General features: G+C 44.1%; 1 protein-coding gene across 1 annotated transcript; it reads left to right on the plus strand.

Annotated features, from left to right (window-relative positions):
* Positions 1-1,568: 1,568 nt before the first annotated feature.
* IL1R2 (interleukin 1 receptor type 2) lies at positions 1,569-17,567 on the plus strand. The gene is made up of 9 exons (XM_074146345.1): positions 1,569-1,594; positions 4,032-4,162; positions 4,267-4,525; positions 6,737-6,911; positions 8,360-8,534; positions 9,593-9,658; positions 10,797-10,932; positions 13,491-13,636; positions 14,933-17,567. The coding sequence occupies exons 1-9, from the start codon at positions 1,569-1,571 to the stop codon at positions 15,058-15,060; spliced, it is 1,242 nt and encodes a 413-aa protein (XP_074002446.1). The 3' UTR covers positions 15,061-17,567.
* Positions 17,568-18,213: the final 646 nt, after the last annotated feature.

Raw genomic sequence — 18,213 nt, forward strand, 5'->3', positions numbered from 1 at the left:
TTTCTTTTCACCAAAACAATGGAGCACTACAGGTCAGTAACTAACTTTAGGTGCATTATCAGCGTTTTGGGTTTATGGATAACAGGACTGCTTAGGGAAAACCGGGCAGGCATGTGTGGGGCTGACAGCTGCAGAGAGTCTTGCAATGACTGCATTGGTCAGGATACAGAAACTGTAAAGAGCATTACAGATTGAAATACGGGGCTTCATGATTTTTTCTTTCTGTTTCTTTTCTGAAGTTGCTGTAATGCAGTGGATGTTGCCTGCACAAACGAATATGTGCAATCCAAGCATATGGCACACCCCCAAAGATTGCAATATATTAATAGATGTCATCATCTGTACATTTCTTCTCTCCATAGTAGATGGCAGCATGGTCTCAAAACCTGATGATTTTCCATCTCTCAAACAATATTCTGTGGTCTCCTGTATAACTGAGGCTGCTATTAGTTAAAGAAGGACATAGTGAATTATGTTAGGGCTAAATAAAAAATGGTTCTTATAAGCTTACTGCAACAAACAGCTAAGTTGTTTTTATTTCTCAGTCACTATTTGGTTAGTGAGAGCACCAAAAAGCCTGAGCCTTAGGTTAGGACCCCAGTGCTCCAGACCAGGCTGCTCAGCTGAGGTTTTTGAAGTCCGGGGAGGGGAGGACATTTTACTGAGGTCTGCTAGCAGACACCTGTGTGCTGTCTCCCAGACCAGCCCACCACCACACGTGGCTTTCCTGGGCTAGCAATGAGGCACTGCAGGGCAGCTGCTCCCTGAGGGATCAAGAGACTTTGAGGGATCAAATAAGAAATTCAGGGTTGCCTGCAGGAGGCATCACATGTCAGGACAAGGCACAGGAAGAACTGGTTTGTGGTCCAGTTCCAAACTGAAGTCCTCTGCTAGATTGCCCTCTTCTAAACAGTTGGGGGCCAACATTGCTGTAATTCACAACCCATTTCTTACCCCTTCTGCTCATGAGCCTGGATGCCATAATCTACTTATATCTGTTAATTCTTTATACTCCATTGCAAAGACAGCCCTAATGTAAGCTGTGACACTTAAGATGGATGTTATGGAAGGAAAGGGGAATCAACTCATTTGTGATTCACAAGCGATCTGGGAAATCACAAAAGATTTATGTTGTCCATGGAGAGCTTGCTAAACCACGTTGTGTGAGCATTGCAATTATTTAGCTGCTGACTCTGCTGCAGGACACCTTTTGTTACCCATGAGAATTTTTTATTTGAAGTAGAGCGTGAAATAGTCATGTGAAGACATGAGTGTATGCAAGCTGCCATTCGTCAGAAAAAGGGAATATAGTCATATATTTAGCAGTCATTTCCCCTTTTTTTTTGGGAAATCCAGATACATACTTTTTCCTTCTCTCTGTGTCTCTTTCTCTCATCTCTGTTTCTCTCACTCTGCGGAAGGAAAGAAAGATGGGTCTAAAGTGTCATTTGGTTCTGACACAAATATGATTGGGCAACAAGAGACAAATTTCCGCTGTGGGTTCTGCTAAACCCTTTAAAAAGTCCTCACTGGCAATTTTCAGTCTTAAATCTTTTCATGAGAAGCTAATGGCTGAAAGACTGCAGAACCACAGGTAAGTGAATCTGATGGAAATTTGGGAATGAAAATCTCCCCTAAACCCTCAGGTTGTGTAGGGCTTATGAAGATTGCTAGATACTAAACCAAAGCGACCAGAAAGCTCTGAACAAAATAAACAGTATTTGCCTTCCAATATCTGAAGGGAGCCTACAGGAGAGCCAGAGAGGGACTCTTTGTCAGGAAGTGTAGTGACAGGACAAGGGGTAATGGTTTTAAATTGGAAGAGGGGAGATTTAGATTAGATATTAGGAAGAAATTCTTTACTGTGAGGGTCGTGAGACACTGGAACAGGTTGCCCAGAGAAGTTGTGGATGCCCCATCCCTGAAAGTGTTTAAGGCCAGGCTGGATGGGCCTTTGAGCAACCTGGTCTAGTGGGAGGTGTCCCTGCCCATGGCAGGGGGGTTGGAACTCGATGATCTTTAAGGTCGCTTCCAACCCAAACCATTCTGTGATTCTGTGATTCATCAGGCAAAGGATCTAACGAGAGAAACTCTCCTGTTACAGGGTATTACATGTGAACCATCGGCCTTGTTAACGTTGCAGGAAAAGCCACTAGCACCTAGTCCAGGTGTAGCCCTGAGAGGGGCTACAGCTCCATGCCAATGCCCTGGAAACCTTTGCAGATCTAGCAGTAGGGGAGACAACCCATGGTTATGAAACAGTATTATTGAGCAAGAGGTTGGCTTTGTGGTGTGTAAGCTGGAAATAGTTTATTATAGTGGAACTGTCACTTGTCAGAAAATATAGCTACTAGAACAGGTAGGAATTTGGATTAAAACTGCATTATAAATATGAGCATGATGGGATACACAGAAGATGCCTGAAGGTAAGTACCTGTGAATATGACTGTCTTATATTGGTATAAATATATTTTTGCTTTTGGATACAATTTGAAGCAGCTGTCCAGCCATTTAAAATTAATCCTATGGGACAATTATAGTGTTAGGCTAATGCTAAATGCATGCAATTTATATATCTGTATATGAAATGGAAATAGTAGGTATCATGTGCATCTATGTACTGTCTTGCACATAAATACCTTGCATAGAGCATAAACTGGTGCCTATATATAGTGTGTTTTATGTATTTTTGCCTGTGGTACACTGAGGTAACACGTAATCAATCAACTGAGTAGCAGCAGCTGAAACCTTGTGGCAGACCAGGAAGCATTCAGTGATGTGCACAGAAGTTGCCTTGCCCATGCCAGGCTGATACAGATGACAATTAATGAATGACTGGCAGTGGATAGTTATGTTTTCCCTTAGTGTGACTGTGTATGATTTTTAGGACGAGTTGTTCAGCATTTTCCTCATCTTTTTTTTTAGCACAGACAGTAATAATGTCCACGCTGACAGCTCACTTGCCCACCACCAGCAAGATGAGTGTGTATGCCATGGTGTTATGGTTCAAAGAACCCACAACAATTTATTGTTTAGACAATTATTCTATCACCCGATGACCCATCCCCACGTGGGAAGGGAAACTGGGGAAAAAGCAAGGAAACCCAAGGGTTGAAATATAAACAGATTTAATAGAATAATGCGAAATAATTAACATTAATAATACTAAAGAACCAATATTGATCCTGATACCAATATAAAATATATGAGGATTATACTCGGCCAATTATATCAGTAGGAAGCTGTGCTAGCTTGAAAACACTGCGATCTTGAAACCCACATACCATAGCTGGCAATAAAGTAAATATTTTCACAAATTCGGACACTAGTCTTCTAAAAATGCAGCTTTCCCTAGTATTAGAAGAGACCTTACTGAAAAAGAAATTAACCCTATGTTGCTCAAGCCAGGACATGTGGGAATCGAAGTTTTTTGTCCCAAGAGAAACATTTGTTGGAGACTTTGAAAGCTTGGTTCTGGTTGTGGCAGGAAGTTTGCCAGCAGCCTGATCTATGTTAGCTGGCCTAATTTGGTAGCCACAGTGGGGAAGATGAAGTGACACAGGATTTAATGAGGTCTGTACAACCTTGGGAGGCACCTGAAGTGACTGCTTAAGGAGGTAAAGTCTATTCTGTTGCATCTTTGGTCCTGCGTTCACCCAAGCTACACTACAGCTAACTCGAAACAGCTGACCCGCTCCTCAGTCACATCTTATTGCAAAATAAGCAGAGCTGGATTTTTCCACCCATAGCTGTTGCACTGAAAAGCTGTGGGGACAGCAGCATCTTGTGGTATGATGTTTGTATCATGTCCCGGAGTGAAAGGAAAGGGACAGAAGTAATGTGCTTGTGCCAAGCCAGACGCTCTTGTTCCACAAGTCAGGCCCCATAAACTAGGGATGAAGAAGCCTTTCTGCTCACTACGGGCAAACCAAAGCTCACCAGGCTCGGAGAGAGGAAAAGAGCAGTTAATTCTTCAGCTAATGTTGAGTATTTTCATTGTATCTTCTGTCTTGTAATAAACCTCCCTGTAGATTTCAACACACTTTCCCTTGGCTGTCTCCTTCTGCTTTCCTCTGGGAAAAAATGTGTGGGCTCTTCTTTGTCCTGGTGACATGCACAGCGGGCGCCTCTGCTTTCAGACTCCAGCAAGTCAAAAGCACTGGTAAGGGCATACTTTTTTTCTTTTTTTTTTTTTTCAGTCTCCCTCTCCCTTCTTTTCAATGTGCCTGGCTGACAGTAATGTAAAAATATCTCTGATTTATATAGAAAACTGCCCAGATCACACCGTGTATTTCAAACACTACTATGAACTGCATGGAGAACCTGTGGTTCTGAAATGCCCTCCCCTCACATACAAACATTTGGATTTTTCTGCGTGGGCCCCTAATATCACATGGTATAAAAACGGTTCAAAAACCATGATATCAGGAAGAGATGAAGATCCAAGAATCTGGGCAAAAGGAGATGCACTCTGGTTTTTACCAGCAATGCTAGAAGACTCAGGAGTATATATCTGCACCAGAAGGTGGGTATTTTAAAGAAAATCCAGTGTACTAACAATATAATTGTCTAAAATGCATTAGCTTGATTCTAAACTCCAGTTATGTTCAGAGCATGTCTGGATAAGACCGTTTGCTCGCTGGCTTTATTAGAGAAAAAACTGTGGAAAGTCAGAATTCTTACATGCGTTGTGTGTCTCCTATAGATGTATATACTGAAATCTGGATAAATCGTGACACAGTATTGCCGGTCTAGCTACGATCTCATGAGGAAATAGTGTACATAGAGTTTGTTCTAGCTTATTTAGGAGCTAGTCAGGGCTGTGGTGAGTGGGGGCATGCTGCAGACAGGGGATTCTGCAGAACTCAACCCTTGTGTTGCAGCTCCAGAGAAGCAAATAGCCCTGTCTGCACTTCAGATTACCTTACGAAGCACATAGCACGGCACCATGGCTCTGGAGAGGCTTCCTTCATCCCTCTTCCTTATCCCTGAGCTTTATTTTTCTTCTGCTTCACATTTTAAACCAGAATTTGATTGCCTTGATATTGCTGGAAGATCTTTCATGACACCCGATGTGTATTTACTAGACTGGTACCAGATTTGTCATATTGCAGTGGGTTGAGACTTGAGCCATGGCTTTTTTCAGCCTTACTGGTGATTTTTTTCTGAGTGTTTACAATCCCATAGCCCCTTGTACAGTTTCAAAAGAGGTATCAGGGTCTGGATTTGCAGGGAACTGAGAAAGGCAAAAACACCCATCACCATTAGAGCCTGAACTGCAGAAGGTGTCCCAGGTCCTTGTCTTCTGACAGCTCCTCTGTCCAGTCAGCTTCCCAGTACACCTCTGGCAACTGGCACCTTATTCTGGGGTCTCTAGTGGAAAACATAGCTCTACATCCCTGGAGCTGCCTGTGTAGAGCACACTTTCCTTGCTGGCAAGGCACATCTCGTGAGTGAGGCAGAACTCAATAAATCACGCTCAGCATATTAGATCGGCCTTTCCACACGTCTTAGCAGTGATCGCAGCGGTGGGGCAGAAGAGGAGACTCCGATAGTGAGACCGGAATAACAAAAGGTTGCAATTATTGTCCTAGAGCACAGAGTAATTGCCCGAGACCTTGAAGAGTGTTTTTAAATCCCCTTTCTGGACTATTCCGGCTCAGTTCCTCAACCTATAACACTACGGCAGTGTTAGTGACAGCTATAGTAAAATGCTGTGAAACCCGTTTGAAAAGATATGTGAGAGCCAAGCCCATAGCTTCATTGCTAACATTATTACAGGATTAATAAAGAAAAAAAAAATAATTGTATTTCCTTTGCAAACCATCCCGCAGGGCAAACAACACATTTTTTTCAACATCCTGTGAAATGAATAGAAGCAAATTATCACAGATCTCTGCTTCTGCTGAGCAAGTATTTTGGATTTTGATGGCTGACCTGTAGGTGACAGCCCACCATGGCGCTTGAGCAGTAGTGCGAGTCCATCTGCCCACAGCCCCCAGATGCTCTCCAGTGGGTTGCTGCCAGGACGCCCTGGCTTTGCTGGCCCCCACAGGGGTCAGGCACAGCCATGGGTGGAGGAATCTCTGAGGCAGGCTTTCAGAGGTCGGAAAGGACATAGTTTAATCACCTGTTTCCCCCAGTTTGGTTCTCCTTGGGACTGGAAGCAATTGTCACTTGGGGCCAGAAAGAAAAGTTAAATATTGCAAAACTTTCAGAGCAGAAATGCCTTCTTTCCTATACAAAATAATACGTACTGAAAAAATGCCTACTGGTTGCGCAACAGTAACTGCAGATGTATTTTAATACATGCTCTAAGCTTTTTATTTCATCCTTAGGTTCCAACCATTAGGGTTTTCACAGTCAAGATCTCTTTCAAGGAAATGGTGGAGGGTTCACGACACACCTGCTACTGTTTAGGTGGACATGTTCCCCCTCCTTGCAAAATTGAAATAATGCCTTAGCCTGAGGGTACACAGAAAACTTGGTGTACAAAAAAAGAAAAAAAAAAAAGCAAAGAAAAAAGAAAGGAAAAGACTGAAGCTCTGAGGCAGATGTGTCAACAACATGTTTAGATTGTGCCAAATCCCAGTACCAAGTATTTTCCAGGGTCCCTCCTGGTATGTTCTCAGACTTGGCCTCTTAGAATTGGCTAAGGAAGGAAATGGAGCCAGGGTGTCACTTGAGTTCGCCTCGTCACTGGTGGGTGTTCACTTCTCCCCCACTCTGTCTGCAGGAACTCCTCCTACTGCGCCGAGGTCTCCATCCATCTCACGGTCCTGGAGAAAACAGCTGCTCGGGAGATTGCCTATCTCCAGGTTCTCTTCACTTTCACCTCTGGAAAGATTGTTTGCCCTGACCTGTGGGATTTTACACCAAACAGGACAAGCCTGGAGCTCAAGTGGTACAAGGTAGAACTTTCAGCTCCTCTTTGTACAAAGCCTAATCCCAACCCATTTGTAAAGACACATACATCTCCACTTTCTGTTTCTCCTGAACATCATGTTGGTAAAGTCATGAGCATTTTAACATTATAGCATAATATACTGGGAATTTGGGGGCAGATTGATGTGTATATTGTAAGGAAGGTTCTCCAGGGTGGACTCAGCACGGGGTGAAATGCTTCATGTTATATGCTCTAACAGGCAGTGTAACTATTTTTAAGACAGGTAACCTACCCTGATCCCAGGGTTTGCTACTTCAGACTAGGCCCTTCTCTTTGGTGCTATGCTGCTTTTTATGGTCCCTCTAGCGAATCCAATAAAGTAGGACCTCTCAGCGGTGCTACCCCCATGTGAGCTGTTCAGACGGGGTAGCTTTCATTAATCAACTGGAATAGAGCATTTGGAGGTACTAGATCCATCACAAAAAGCTTATAATGGCCTCTTGCCTAACTTGCCAGCCCACCATTTTTCAAGCAGGCAAGCCTGGTTGTGACTGTAAAGTTAAATAGCCCTCATGTGACCATCCTCAGCTGTCGGATCTTGCATGGGACAGCACAGCATTCTCCTATTTTCATAATACCTTGGTTTAGCTTTTATTTGGACTCACACTATGATCGCATCCTCTGCCTTGGGCCGCTGTCATCCTTGGATGCATAGGATGCAATACCCAGGCTGGATTAATACGGCGGTGCCTATGTTGTGAGTGGTAGCATCCCAGCAAAACGTCTTTGCTCAGAAGCAGGCTATAACCTACTTATTTAAGTAAAAGGCTACTCTCCTCTCTATAGTTCTAGCTACAAGTGCCAGAAAGAGTTAGCCTGCCTTCATGGGAACATCATTGCTCCTAGCAGGGCTCCAACCCACGTATAAACAGAATGTTGGTGATACAGAGCAGGACTTTGTTACAATTTACGAGACCATGTAGGGCACTTAATAGTTTTGTGAAAACCTGCATGATGACTAAAACGTATTTATCTTGGAAGAATGGCTTAGAATATCACTCTTATGAGGTCACGTATGGAAAGTAACAGTGTTGTGAAAACCTCCATGGTTACTAAAATGGTTTTGTCTTAGAAGAATGTCTTAGATGATTAGTCTTAAGAGGACTCAGGAAAGAGCCTATTATATCTTTTCCATCTTAAAATGTGCACTTTATTGAAAAGCTGTACACACATGTTATAGATAGATTAAAATAGCGATTTTTCACCCTTCATATAGTGCCTGAGAACATTTTAGAGACAGACACACACTTGAAGAACTTGCCCTTTGGTGAGAAAGTGGAACTGCTCAGATTTCACAGTGATAAGTGAACTTTTAATATGAGAGAGACGGGGATAGGTAATTTTGTCTGGGAGTTACGCTGGGCACAGCCACACCTACCTGAGCCATAACACCAGCTGCTGTCCTTTCTCCAGGATGCTCTGCCTTTGGAAGACGCCAGTGAAAAATTCGTAATTCTGAAAGGTTCGACTTCTCTGATCATGACTTCTGTGCTACCAACAGACGCTGGCTATTACACCTGCAAGATGGCATTTCCCTACGAAGGCGTAACCTATGAAATCACCAGAACAATTCAACTGGAGACCGCTGGTAAATACGGACCCCTTAAAACGTTACAGAACTTCGGCAAATCTCATCTTTGTCGGTAAAACCGAGGAGAGGAACTCGTCGTCGGCCTCTCGGCGCCGCCAAGGGAAAGGGGACGCTATGGGTGCCCGGTGGGTTTCCCACGGCGCCCCCGGCAGAGCTGGGCTCGCCCACCCTTTCCAATGACTCGCCGCTGAAGGGCGGGAGGCAGCAGCACGCGATGGGGCGAGCGCCTGCGGCTGTTAAACCGCCTAATGTACGTCTTGGCGGGGGGGAGAGGGACACACGACGGCGGTGTCACCGCAAATGACGTCAGAGGGCTTAGGAAACAAAACACCCGGGGTGAATAACACGCTCAGGACGGGGGAAAGCCGCCCTTCGGCGAGCGGCTGGGGGCGGCTCGCAGCGCCCGGCGGCCAGCAGGGGGCGGGCGTGCCCCGGCGCGCCAGCACGGCCCCGCCGCGCCCGTGGCCACGCCCCCCTCGCCACGCCCCCCTCGCCACGCCCATGGCCACGGCCCCCACCCCCGGCAGCGCCCCCCAGCCCGGTCGCCCTCCCCAGCGGCGCCGGGGACGAATGGGCGGCGAGGCGGGGGTCGGTCCTCGGAGGGGGAAGGTCCCGGGGTGCTGCTTTCTCCGTCTGGGGGCTGCCGCCCGCCGGTGGAAAGAGGTTTTGAACCACGGACTGGCCTGGGGAGGGTGGGGGTGAGGGCGTCGTTTTTGCCAGTATGAAATGGGTGTGCGAGGGTCTCATCCCGCGCTGCTCAGGAGAAGGGTCGTGCTTAGTGCCTGATGTTACCTTTGCTTCCAAGAGACACTCGCTCGCTCACTCGTGACCTCCTCGTGGGGCAGCTTTCAGCATCAAGGTGTGAGCTTGATCCTATCTTATCTCCACAAACACAGATCTCTGGGCTTGAAATCGGAATTTCTCTCTGCCAGTGGGTTTAATAATCAAACGAAAGCTGTTGAGCAGAGTGGCACGTTTCTATTTCTAGTTCTGAGGCAATGCCCACAAGTTTCTGGTGTGCTAGCACTGACTCTCTGTTCTCTTTCTCTCTCTAGAACAAGAAAAGAGAATTATCCCAATAATTGTGTATCCAACACAAAGGACAACATCAGCTGCTCTCGGTAAGGCCCAACGTTAGTTTTGGAAACATCTAATCAGAGGAAAGGTAGAGCAGGTCCTCTTATGGTGTAACTTGTTGGCATAAATTGTTGTGGTACTTTTGATCTTGATTTTATTAGCTGCGGGTCGGCGCTGGAGTAGTTTTTGCTTCATACTGTCTGCAGCCAGGTGCTGTCTCCCATGTAGGAAAAGCTGCAGAACTGCTGTAGATTCTAGCCACTAACAAAGCAATAAAAGCTTACTTGCACCATTAGATCAGAAGTTCCCCCTTCACTAAGAACTTTCTTTTTTCAACATTTCCTTAAATTGTCATAGGTTATCTGGTGGCTTTAAATGAGCCATCTTTGGGAGGAGGCGTTTTTTTCATTGCATTTTACTGTTTGAACTAGACAGTTGTTGTTAGTTAGAAAGTAGGATCTCAATTTTTCTTTGAGGATTATATTGTGACAAAAAAATTCTGTTGCATTTCCTCTTTCCAGAAAATGCCAGGTATATTTTACACTAAGCTTTTTTAAACTTGGGTACTATACATACACCTGTGTTCTGTGACATCTTAATTTTCCCTGCCGCATTTCTTTCTGCCAGCATAGGGCTACCAAGTCTTTTCCTTATAACATAGATAAGCACGGATCAGAAGGCTTTTCATCCTTCATCCTGAGTTAAAATAATTATAGCAAAAATTCTGAATTTTTGCACGATCCCTTTATCTCTGGAGGTCCCACCTTGAGCTGAATGTCCTTGCCCACAGCATCTCTGCGTGCAGCTACATTGCTGGTTAATGCAGTTGCTCCAGAGCTGTAAATCACACTGTGCCCTCTGGGCTGCAATATGTCGGAAGGAGCAAGGCCATGGGAATACAACTTTGCCTCTTGAGGAATGTGGCTAGAGTGCAAGAGCTGTTAACTGTTGCAATGGGAAAGCGATTTGGTTAGTAGCGGGAAAGACTGCCAAACTGAAGGGTCTTGCTGCCAAGGAGAAGGAGATCAAAAGCGATCTGGGGCTTAACCTCAGTTTTGAATGTAGTGGTGTTTGACGTGTGTGGGAACTTGATCTCCCACTGGAGATGTTGGTTTTCACCAAGGGAAAGAGTAGTTCTCCATATGTATCCAAATGGTTTTCTAATCTTTCTTTTACCAACAGGCTCCAAGATGACTCTCCCCTGCAAAGTCTTTGTTGGACTGAGCAGCCACGTCCATACCGATGTGGAATGGCTAGCAAATGACACCGGCGTTGATGTGGTTTACAAGCAAAGCAGAGTTACAGAGGGGGAACGACAGTAAGTCTGGCTGAAAGTGTTTGCTTGTGCTTGTTGTTTTAACCTGCAGTGTGGCAGGGGCTCTCAGTGCAGCTGAATGCCAGATAATGACGTAAGGGACAGATCCGGAGTGAAGCTGAGAGCTATGGAAAACAAACCAGGCAGGCAAGAAAAAAAACCCTCAAACCTAACCCAGACAGGGTGAAATAAATTCCCTATCTCTGGTTTTTATTCATGGTGTACTGCAAATGACCCAACTTTGTGGCTTAAACTTGAAGCACGTTTTCATGGGCAGCTGAGCTGGTATAAGAGCTGGCTGCAGTGGGAAGCAATGGGACTTGATCCTTCCCAGTGCTTCTCTTATCTCTCTCCTTACCCTGTGCCTGCGAAACAGCAACATCCTCTCCCTGACATTCACAAGGTTCTCTGAACACACTAAGACAACAGAAAAAACATCCAGTGTTTTGTTTTGTTTTAAAATACTGTTGTTTTTCCCCTTAGGGTTGTTCTTTTCCACATTAGTGAGTTAAACTGACTCACAGAGACGCCAGGGAGTGCTAGGGCTGGTGCCAGGGAAACAGTGAGGGGGATGCTGGTGGGAGGGCGAAGCAGGATGTCCCACATCCTCTTGCCCTGTTCCATTGTCTCTCCTTGTCTTGAGGAGCCTTCTCTCATCTGCCTCATAGCGGCATGCCTCAAGGCTTTTCCCACTAGGAAAGGAGGGAAAATATCTGCTTTCTGTACCTGTCATGTGTCATCTGAGCAGCAGTAACTCGCTGCGTGCAGGCATACTTCTAGCGCTTTGCAAATGTGAGGTAAACCTACCCACTGGAATCTCTTCATTGAGGTCCAGGTTAGCGTGTTTTCTCTCTCATTTGATAAAGCTAAGAGTGTCCACGCAGATCATCAGCCTCACCTGGACCATGGTGGCTCTGCCTCTACTGGTGGATGGAGCCAGGGAGGCTCCTGGACTCTGCGATGGCATTGCCTCCATTGTTAATGGTTAAACTGGTCACTCACCAGGTAGCACCTTCCCAAAGAGCTTCTGGCTATCAATTAGGATTTAGCATGGGGCAAGGGACCATTCCCAACAGAGCCTGGGGATGTGGTATCCCCATTTTGAGGGACAAGAGTGTTTAACAGTTATGGATGTGAGCTGGTTTTGGCCATTTGTGGCCATCAGTGCCAGATAACTACCTGGCCGTATCTAGTTTATTGCACAGCTGCAGCTGGAGGTAACATGGTAACTCAGCTGTATGCCCAAGCACTTACGTGTTTTGACATTCCCCACAGCATGATTGAGACCATTTATTTATAATGTCGTTTACATGGATAAGTGACAGGGGATTAAACTTGTGGTCAGGAGCCATAAAACCTGCTACAGTCTCTGCAGGCTTTAGAGTAGAGCAGCACATGTACTTTCTTACTTGGACTTCAAAAATTATTTTTGCTACTACTGTCACTATCAGATAGTGGTAACAGAGCACTGGAACAGGCTGCCCAGAGAAGCTGTGGAGTCTCCTTCTCTGGATATATTCAAAACCTGCCTGTCCAACCTGCTCTAGGTGAACCTGCTTTGGCAGGGGGGTTGGACTAGATGATCTCCAGAGGTCCCTTCCAACCCCTGCCATTCTGTCATTATTACTATTCTATATTATACAATTGCACGAGGATGGGGATCATGCAGGCTACAGCTCATGCGGAGCCCCACAGTGTGTGAGACACCCCAGTTCTGCTCCAGCCCTCGGAATGGCAGCAAGGCAAAACAGACCAACTGCCCCTGGGAAAACAAATTCCCTGCAGAAATCTCTGGCAAAGCACCCGCCACTGTGTTGTTGCTTTCCTGCAGTACGGTCCCGGGAGGAATGCACAGTGAACTCCATTGCTGCAGGGCATAGCAGACGGATGATCAGATCATTAAAGAGCAGCTGGACAACTGCTGCAGCAATGACTAAAAGATATCAAGAGACAATGTCTGACTGCAGCTAGAAAACCACTTTTAAATGGTTGGACTGATGAAACGATCAGGTTGAAGGAAGCTGGAAACTTCATAGACAGTTTCTTGTATTGAGCTCTTGGCTTTGGGCGCATGAGAGAGAGGAATGGTGGTTCAGTTTGCTGAGTGAGCATTTGCAGGGTTATGTTCTCCATATGTCCTCTTCCAATCGACAGCAAGAATTAATCTCAGGAATTAATAGGTGGTCAGAGAGAAGGAATTAGGTCCTTCCACAAAGCTGTGTAGAGAGCTCAAAGATACAAAGAATTCTGCTTGCCTTTCTTCCCTCCTTTTTCTTTATTTTTGTCAGACAAATCCAGTTGTTTGAGGTTTTTTTGGGGGTGTTTTTTTTTTTTTTTCTGGAAGATTCAAGGAGTGCAGGATGGGTACTGACTTCTGAGACTCAAATAGTTGGCACAACTGGGCTGGAAAGCACAGGTGTCCTCTAATGCTGAGGAACTAGTTCAGAAACGAGCAAATACCCCATGCATTTTCTTGCAGTGTGCTGTTAGAATGAACACATCAAATAGAGAAAAGCTGGTTTATAAAAGGATTTAACACCAAATCTTTATTTTTCTTCCAGAGAAATTGTAGAGAATGGTGAAAACTTCATTGAAGTGCCACTGGTTTTTGATTCTGTCGAAGAAGTGGATTTTTACACAGACTTTACATGTTTGGCCCAGAACAGATATGGCTACCAAGTACTACCAACAAGGGTCAAGCAGGAAGGTAACTAGTTTGAATGCTTATTTGGGATAAGTGTTGTCATTATTCTGATGCTAAATTATCATCCAAGCCTTTTTTTGCTGTCAGAGCTCATATTGGAATGAATTATTGCCTGGCGGAAAATTGGTTGCCTCTTTCACCTGTAGACTTTAGAATAGCCTGTTCACCCACTTTCTGTGGGTCATTCACTGACATTTCCTGCAGGGCTAAGGATCTGTGCTGATCTGCCCTGTTCATTGGACAGGGCTCCAATTTAGATACACTTTGTGAAATGATGGCTCCAGGGAGACCACTGGCAAACTCCCATTGGGTGCAGCAGGGCCAGATCTCCTCCAGTTCCTCAACAAGTAGTGGAAAAAAAAGAAAAAAGGCAATAGCAGAACAAAGATCAGAGTGTTCCTTCTCCTCATGCACAGACTGCCGCCAAAATAACAAGAGGTGTAAATTATGATGGGTGTTGTTATTTTGGCTCCTACTGATGGGAAGAGAAACCCCAAGCTCAGAGCAATTAATGTTGCAGTGTGATAGACCATTGGCCAAGAACCAGCTGTAAAAACAACATGAAGCAATCCTAATTGTTTCATTGCATGACATTGATGAATCACTGAAGCTTGCTCACACTGAGTTAGAAAGGCACATGAACATTTACAGTCTTCGTTATGAGTTATACCTCGTGACTCACTCCAGCATCCTATGATGAGTACTCACTTTTCTAGATGATGTGCTGCCCTTGTCTTCCCTGGCTACACAGGTATTACTACAGAGGAGATAATCCGTAAACCAGTATAGGCTGGAATAATCCCAAATGGTCTGTGTGAACACTTGGAAATTAGCTGTATTTTGGGGAAAAGCTGAGTCTTGGTTTGTTCATTAGTAATTTTTAGGAGAAAATATGAGAAAATATTCACAGAGCTTGAGGGTGGACTAGCTGTTATGTACTCCCTCTCCACATGGTTCTTTTATTTCCTGCTTGGAGTGTCTCTGCTTCCACCAAGTTAAGATAGAAAGTACATAGCTGCCCTGAGCAGGGGTTGGGAAGAGTCATGTGTATGCAAAAGGCTTGAACTTTAAATTCTCACCCTCTATTGTTTTCCAATTCTTCCTCCCATCTTCATACACCCATTTCCCAGAGCGCTCAATCAATAGGCCTCTTCCTTTCACAGGTGATCAACCCTGCTGGAAGGTTAACTTGCAGACATCCTTTTTATTGTGATTTCTCCTCTTCCTCCTTGAACTTAGAGAACTATGTTCCTGGGAGGTTTTTTATTTATTTAATATTTCATTTCTTTACTTTTCCAGCTGTCGGCTTGTCCTGGTACATTGCAATGATTCCCGTCGCATTGGCTGGCGTGATCCTGGGGGGGATATGCGTACACAAGTGCTGGAAGCGGAGAGCCGATAAAGGATACGCAATACCAAAGGTTTAAAAAATCTTCTTTATTCTCCAACCGCCATCAGAACAAAAAAATCATCCTGGCTATCTTTCATGAGAGAAAGAGAGAGACATTTCGGACCAGCCATGCTGCTTTCCCAGCAGATGGATATCTATCGGCTATTTTCCTCTTCTCCAAGTCTACTACGGTCTGATGAAGTTATAAACACAAGTTTGCGTTTTTGTGCTGCCTAGATGCAGGAAACCTGCTTCTGTTATTTTGCAGCTAAGGTGCAACCTGTAGAATTTTGGAACACAGAATAACAGGAGCGTGCCCTGGATATGGGAAGAGTAGGGCAAGGGAGGTGCTCTCGCCCTTTCTAATTCCAATAGTCTTATTGTTTAAAAAAAAAAAAAGGAAAATAAAAACACCCTAAAATCTAAAAACAGAAGCTAAGAAAGGTTGCTACAGAAGGACTATTCGACACCAGAGTGAAAATGCAGTTTTCTTATGCATCCAAACTCATTTTATTTTACTTTGGTCTAAAAAGAGTCAGTTTTTTCATTTTCCAGAGCCAAATACAATTGTCATGGCAACTGTATATCTGTGAACTTTTCCACAGAAAATCTAAATTTTTTTCACCGTTTGGATTACTCTTTGCTTAAACAGACTGTCTCAGAAAATCCCTCCCCAAGAAATAACTGCATCAACATAACAGATAATTGTACACTGGAGAATTCAGTTCTGTTTTATCTACCAATATCTCATAGCTAGAGATTCATAGGCAGCTGTAACACGTTGTTATGTTTGCCAAGAAAAGAATTTGGAGGGATGTTTTAGTGTTTTGAGAGTCATTTGACTAATAAAAAGGTTTATTCCTGGAAGTGATTTGACAGATTACCAGTAACAATGTACAGTCTTGCCCTTCTGTGCCTCTAACTCTTTCATGACTGGCCTGATTCTCCTCTCTGAAATGAGTATAAAAGTCTGGCATAGATTCCCATAAACAATGAGTCTGCACCACTGTAAAGCTGGTACAGCTTCAGGAACCTTGTGTCCTTTAAATTGAAGTATGCAAATCAATTACTCCTGATGCAAAATGCTGCCCATTAGGTTAATCTAACTGAATTCCAGACTTGACATAAATCAGAAGGGAGCAATAAATTATCAGTGACCATGTTACGTCTTGAGGATCAGAATGAGTAAAATAACTTGGTTACTTCCTCTTCCGAGAAATAACATTTATGATAGCCAAGAAATAGTTCCATCATATAGATAATGTGCATTATCTTTATCTGTATGGGAGGGGAAAGGATCCAGCCTTAAGGTCTATATTGTTACAGACCCATAACTGACACCTCTCACTGACACCAAAGATAATGCTTTTTGTTCAGGTAAATCAGCCCAGAACTCTATCAAACTCTGCGGGAAAAAACATACTCAGGAAAAAACATCAGCTCCAAAGAAAAAAATTGTGAAGTAAGAATGTTAGAACTGCCTGTGGTCCCACAAACGAGGGAAATGAACAACTCGCATCCATCTGGGAGAGGCCATAATCAAATTCCTTTCCACCACCACTTATAGCTGGTTCTGAGTTTAGCCCAATAAATATGCGGAAGGATTTTAAGGACTAGGATGTGGCTTGAATTAAGAAACTCTTCAATATATTAGCAAGAACCTCCACATTTTTGAGATTTAAGCCAAAGCCTCCCTTTGACTATTCTAAATGTTTGCTCTGAAGACACAGGCACAGAGATTGGATTTCTAACAGAGTCTGAGTCAATGGCAACAAAAGAATACCACAGAACTTACTGTTTCCAAGTGCAGGATGTTGATGATAAAGAATACATATATTTTATGGGCAGATGGAAAAAATGTGGCTGCAAGTGTGGAAAACAGTCGATCCACTTGGGTATCTGTTCTTTGAAGAAAGAAAACTGTAGAGGAACTGACCATTGCTGGAAGGAACATGAAAAATGTTTTAGGTACATCAGGAATGCTCATTTTTATCAAGCAATTACTGGTCTGTAACTAGAGAACAAATTAGGTTTGCCAGTAAGTGTAACCTTTCAAAATGTGATTTATTCTTCCCGTCCATGTGTATCCTCTAAGAGTAGTGTGATAACACATCTGGCTGTAGGAACTGGGTTGGATTTCACCAAGTAGTGGAAAAGAAGTAGAACTTTTAGTATATGGAGTATTGGTGCCATAAGGCAGTTAAATACCTCAAATCCTCCTCTGAAGTAGAGAAGGAAATGTTAAAGTGAGATAAAAAGTAGGATACAGAAAACTGATGTTACATACTCAGGGGTGTCTGGAATACAAACGGAACATAAAGAAACAAAGGTTTATCTTTTATGAAGTGAGATTTGCTTCTTTGACTACTGGTATAGTAATATTCCGAAGGCCGTCATCATAGGTAGACTTGTTCAAGTGAGCTACAATAGTGTAAATGTTTTGCAGGTGGACTTGAACAAGTGACCAACATAATGTAAATGTTTTACATCAATTTGTGTCGCTATAAATAAGTGTAACATGGCCTATGTTGTTTTTGAAAATGTTATGTGAAAAATGGAAAAAAAAAAAACCAAACTGAGGTGCTGGTGTGTGAGTTGAAAGGTGTGAGATGGCTCTTTGGGGGTGGCAGCTCTTTCCCAGAGAGGTGGGATTTTTCTAGCACTCTGCTGCAGAGGGGCTGGTCCCCTTGGAGTGCAGTAACCCTGGCTCTGTCTTCAGTCACTTTTGCTCTCACCCCAAGTCTGTGCCTTTTCGCACCCAAGGGAGACCAAATCCTGATGGGCCAAGCTCCTCTCCTGACTGCCACCACGTTCATGGCTGTCCTTGGTCTGCAGTCCCCCAAGTGTTTGGGCTCACTCTGGGCAGGTGGTATGGGATGGTCTTTCTCTGGCTACCAGCTGTTCAAGTATTGTGTCCCCCTCACTGAGTTCGGTGCCAGGACATATGGAAATGCAGGTTAACACAGACTGTCACTATGGGGATGTGAATTTAGCATATGCTCCCCAGGCAATGGGATTTATCTTATTCAGTTTCCCAAAGACAAAATTTTTGTCTTCTTTTTTCATTCAAAATTAGAGAACTTCAGTTGTCACTGTATTTTAAGTAGGTCCATCCAGGGAAGTTCACAGTCATTAGCCTCAATGTACTTTGAGGAGAAAATGTCCTGAATCTCAAGGGAAATTGAGACTG

The sequence above is a fragment of the Numenius arquata genome, chromosome 1 (genome assembly GCF_964106895.1).
Source record: "Numenius arquata chromosome 1, bNumArq3.hap1.1, whole genome shotgun sequence".
In the NCBI taxonomy this organism is placed as follows: domain Eukaryota; kingdom Metazoa; phylum Chordata; class Aves; order Charadriiformes; family Scolopacidae; genus Numenius; species Numenius arquata.

Excerpts from the sequence above, each read along its gene's own strand:
- IL1R2 (XM_074146345.1), top strand. The coding sequence starts at position 1,569 with ATGGCTGAAAGACTGCAGAACCACAG. Across the intron at positions 4,526-6,736 it reads GTATATATCTGCACCAGAAG|GAACTCCTCCTACTGCGCCG; the intron begins GTGGGTATTTTA and ends CTCTGTCTGCAG. Across the intron at positions 8,535-9,592 it reads AATTCAACTGGAGACCGCTG|AACAAGAAAAGAGAATTATC; the intron begins GTAAATACGGAC and ends TTCTCTCTCTAG.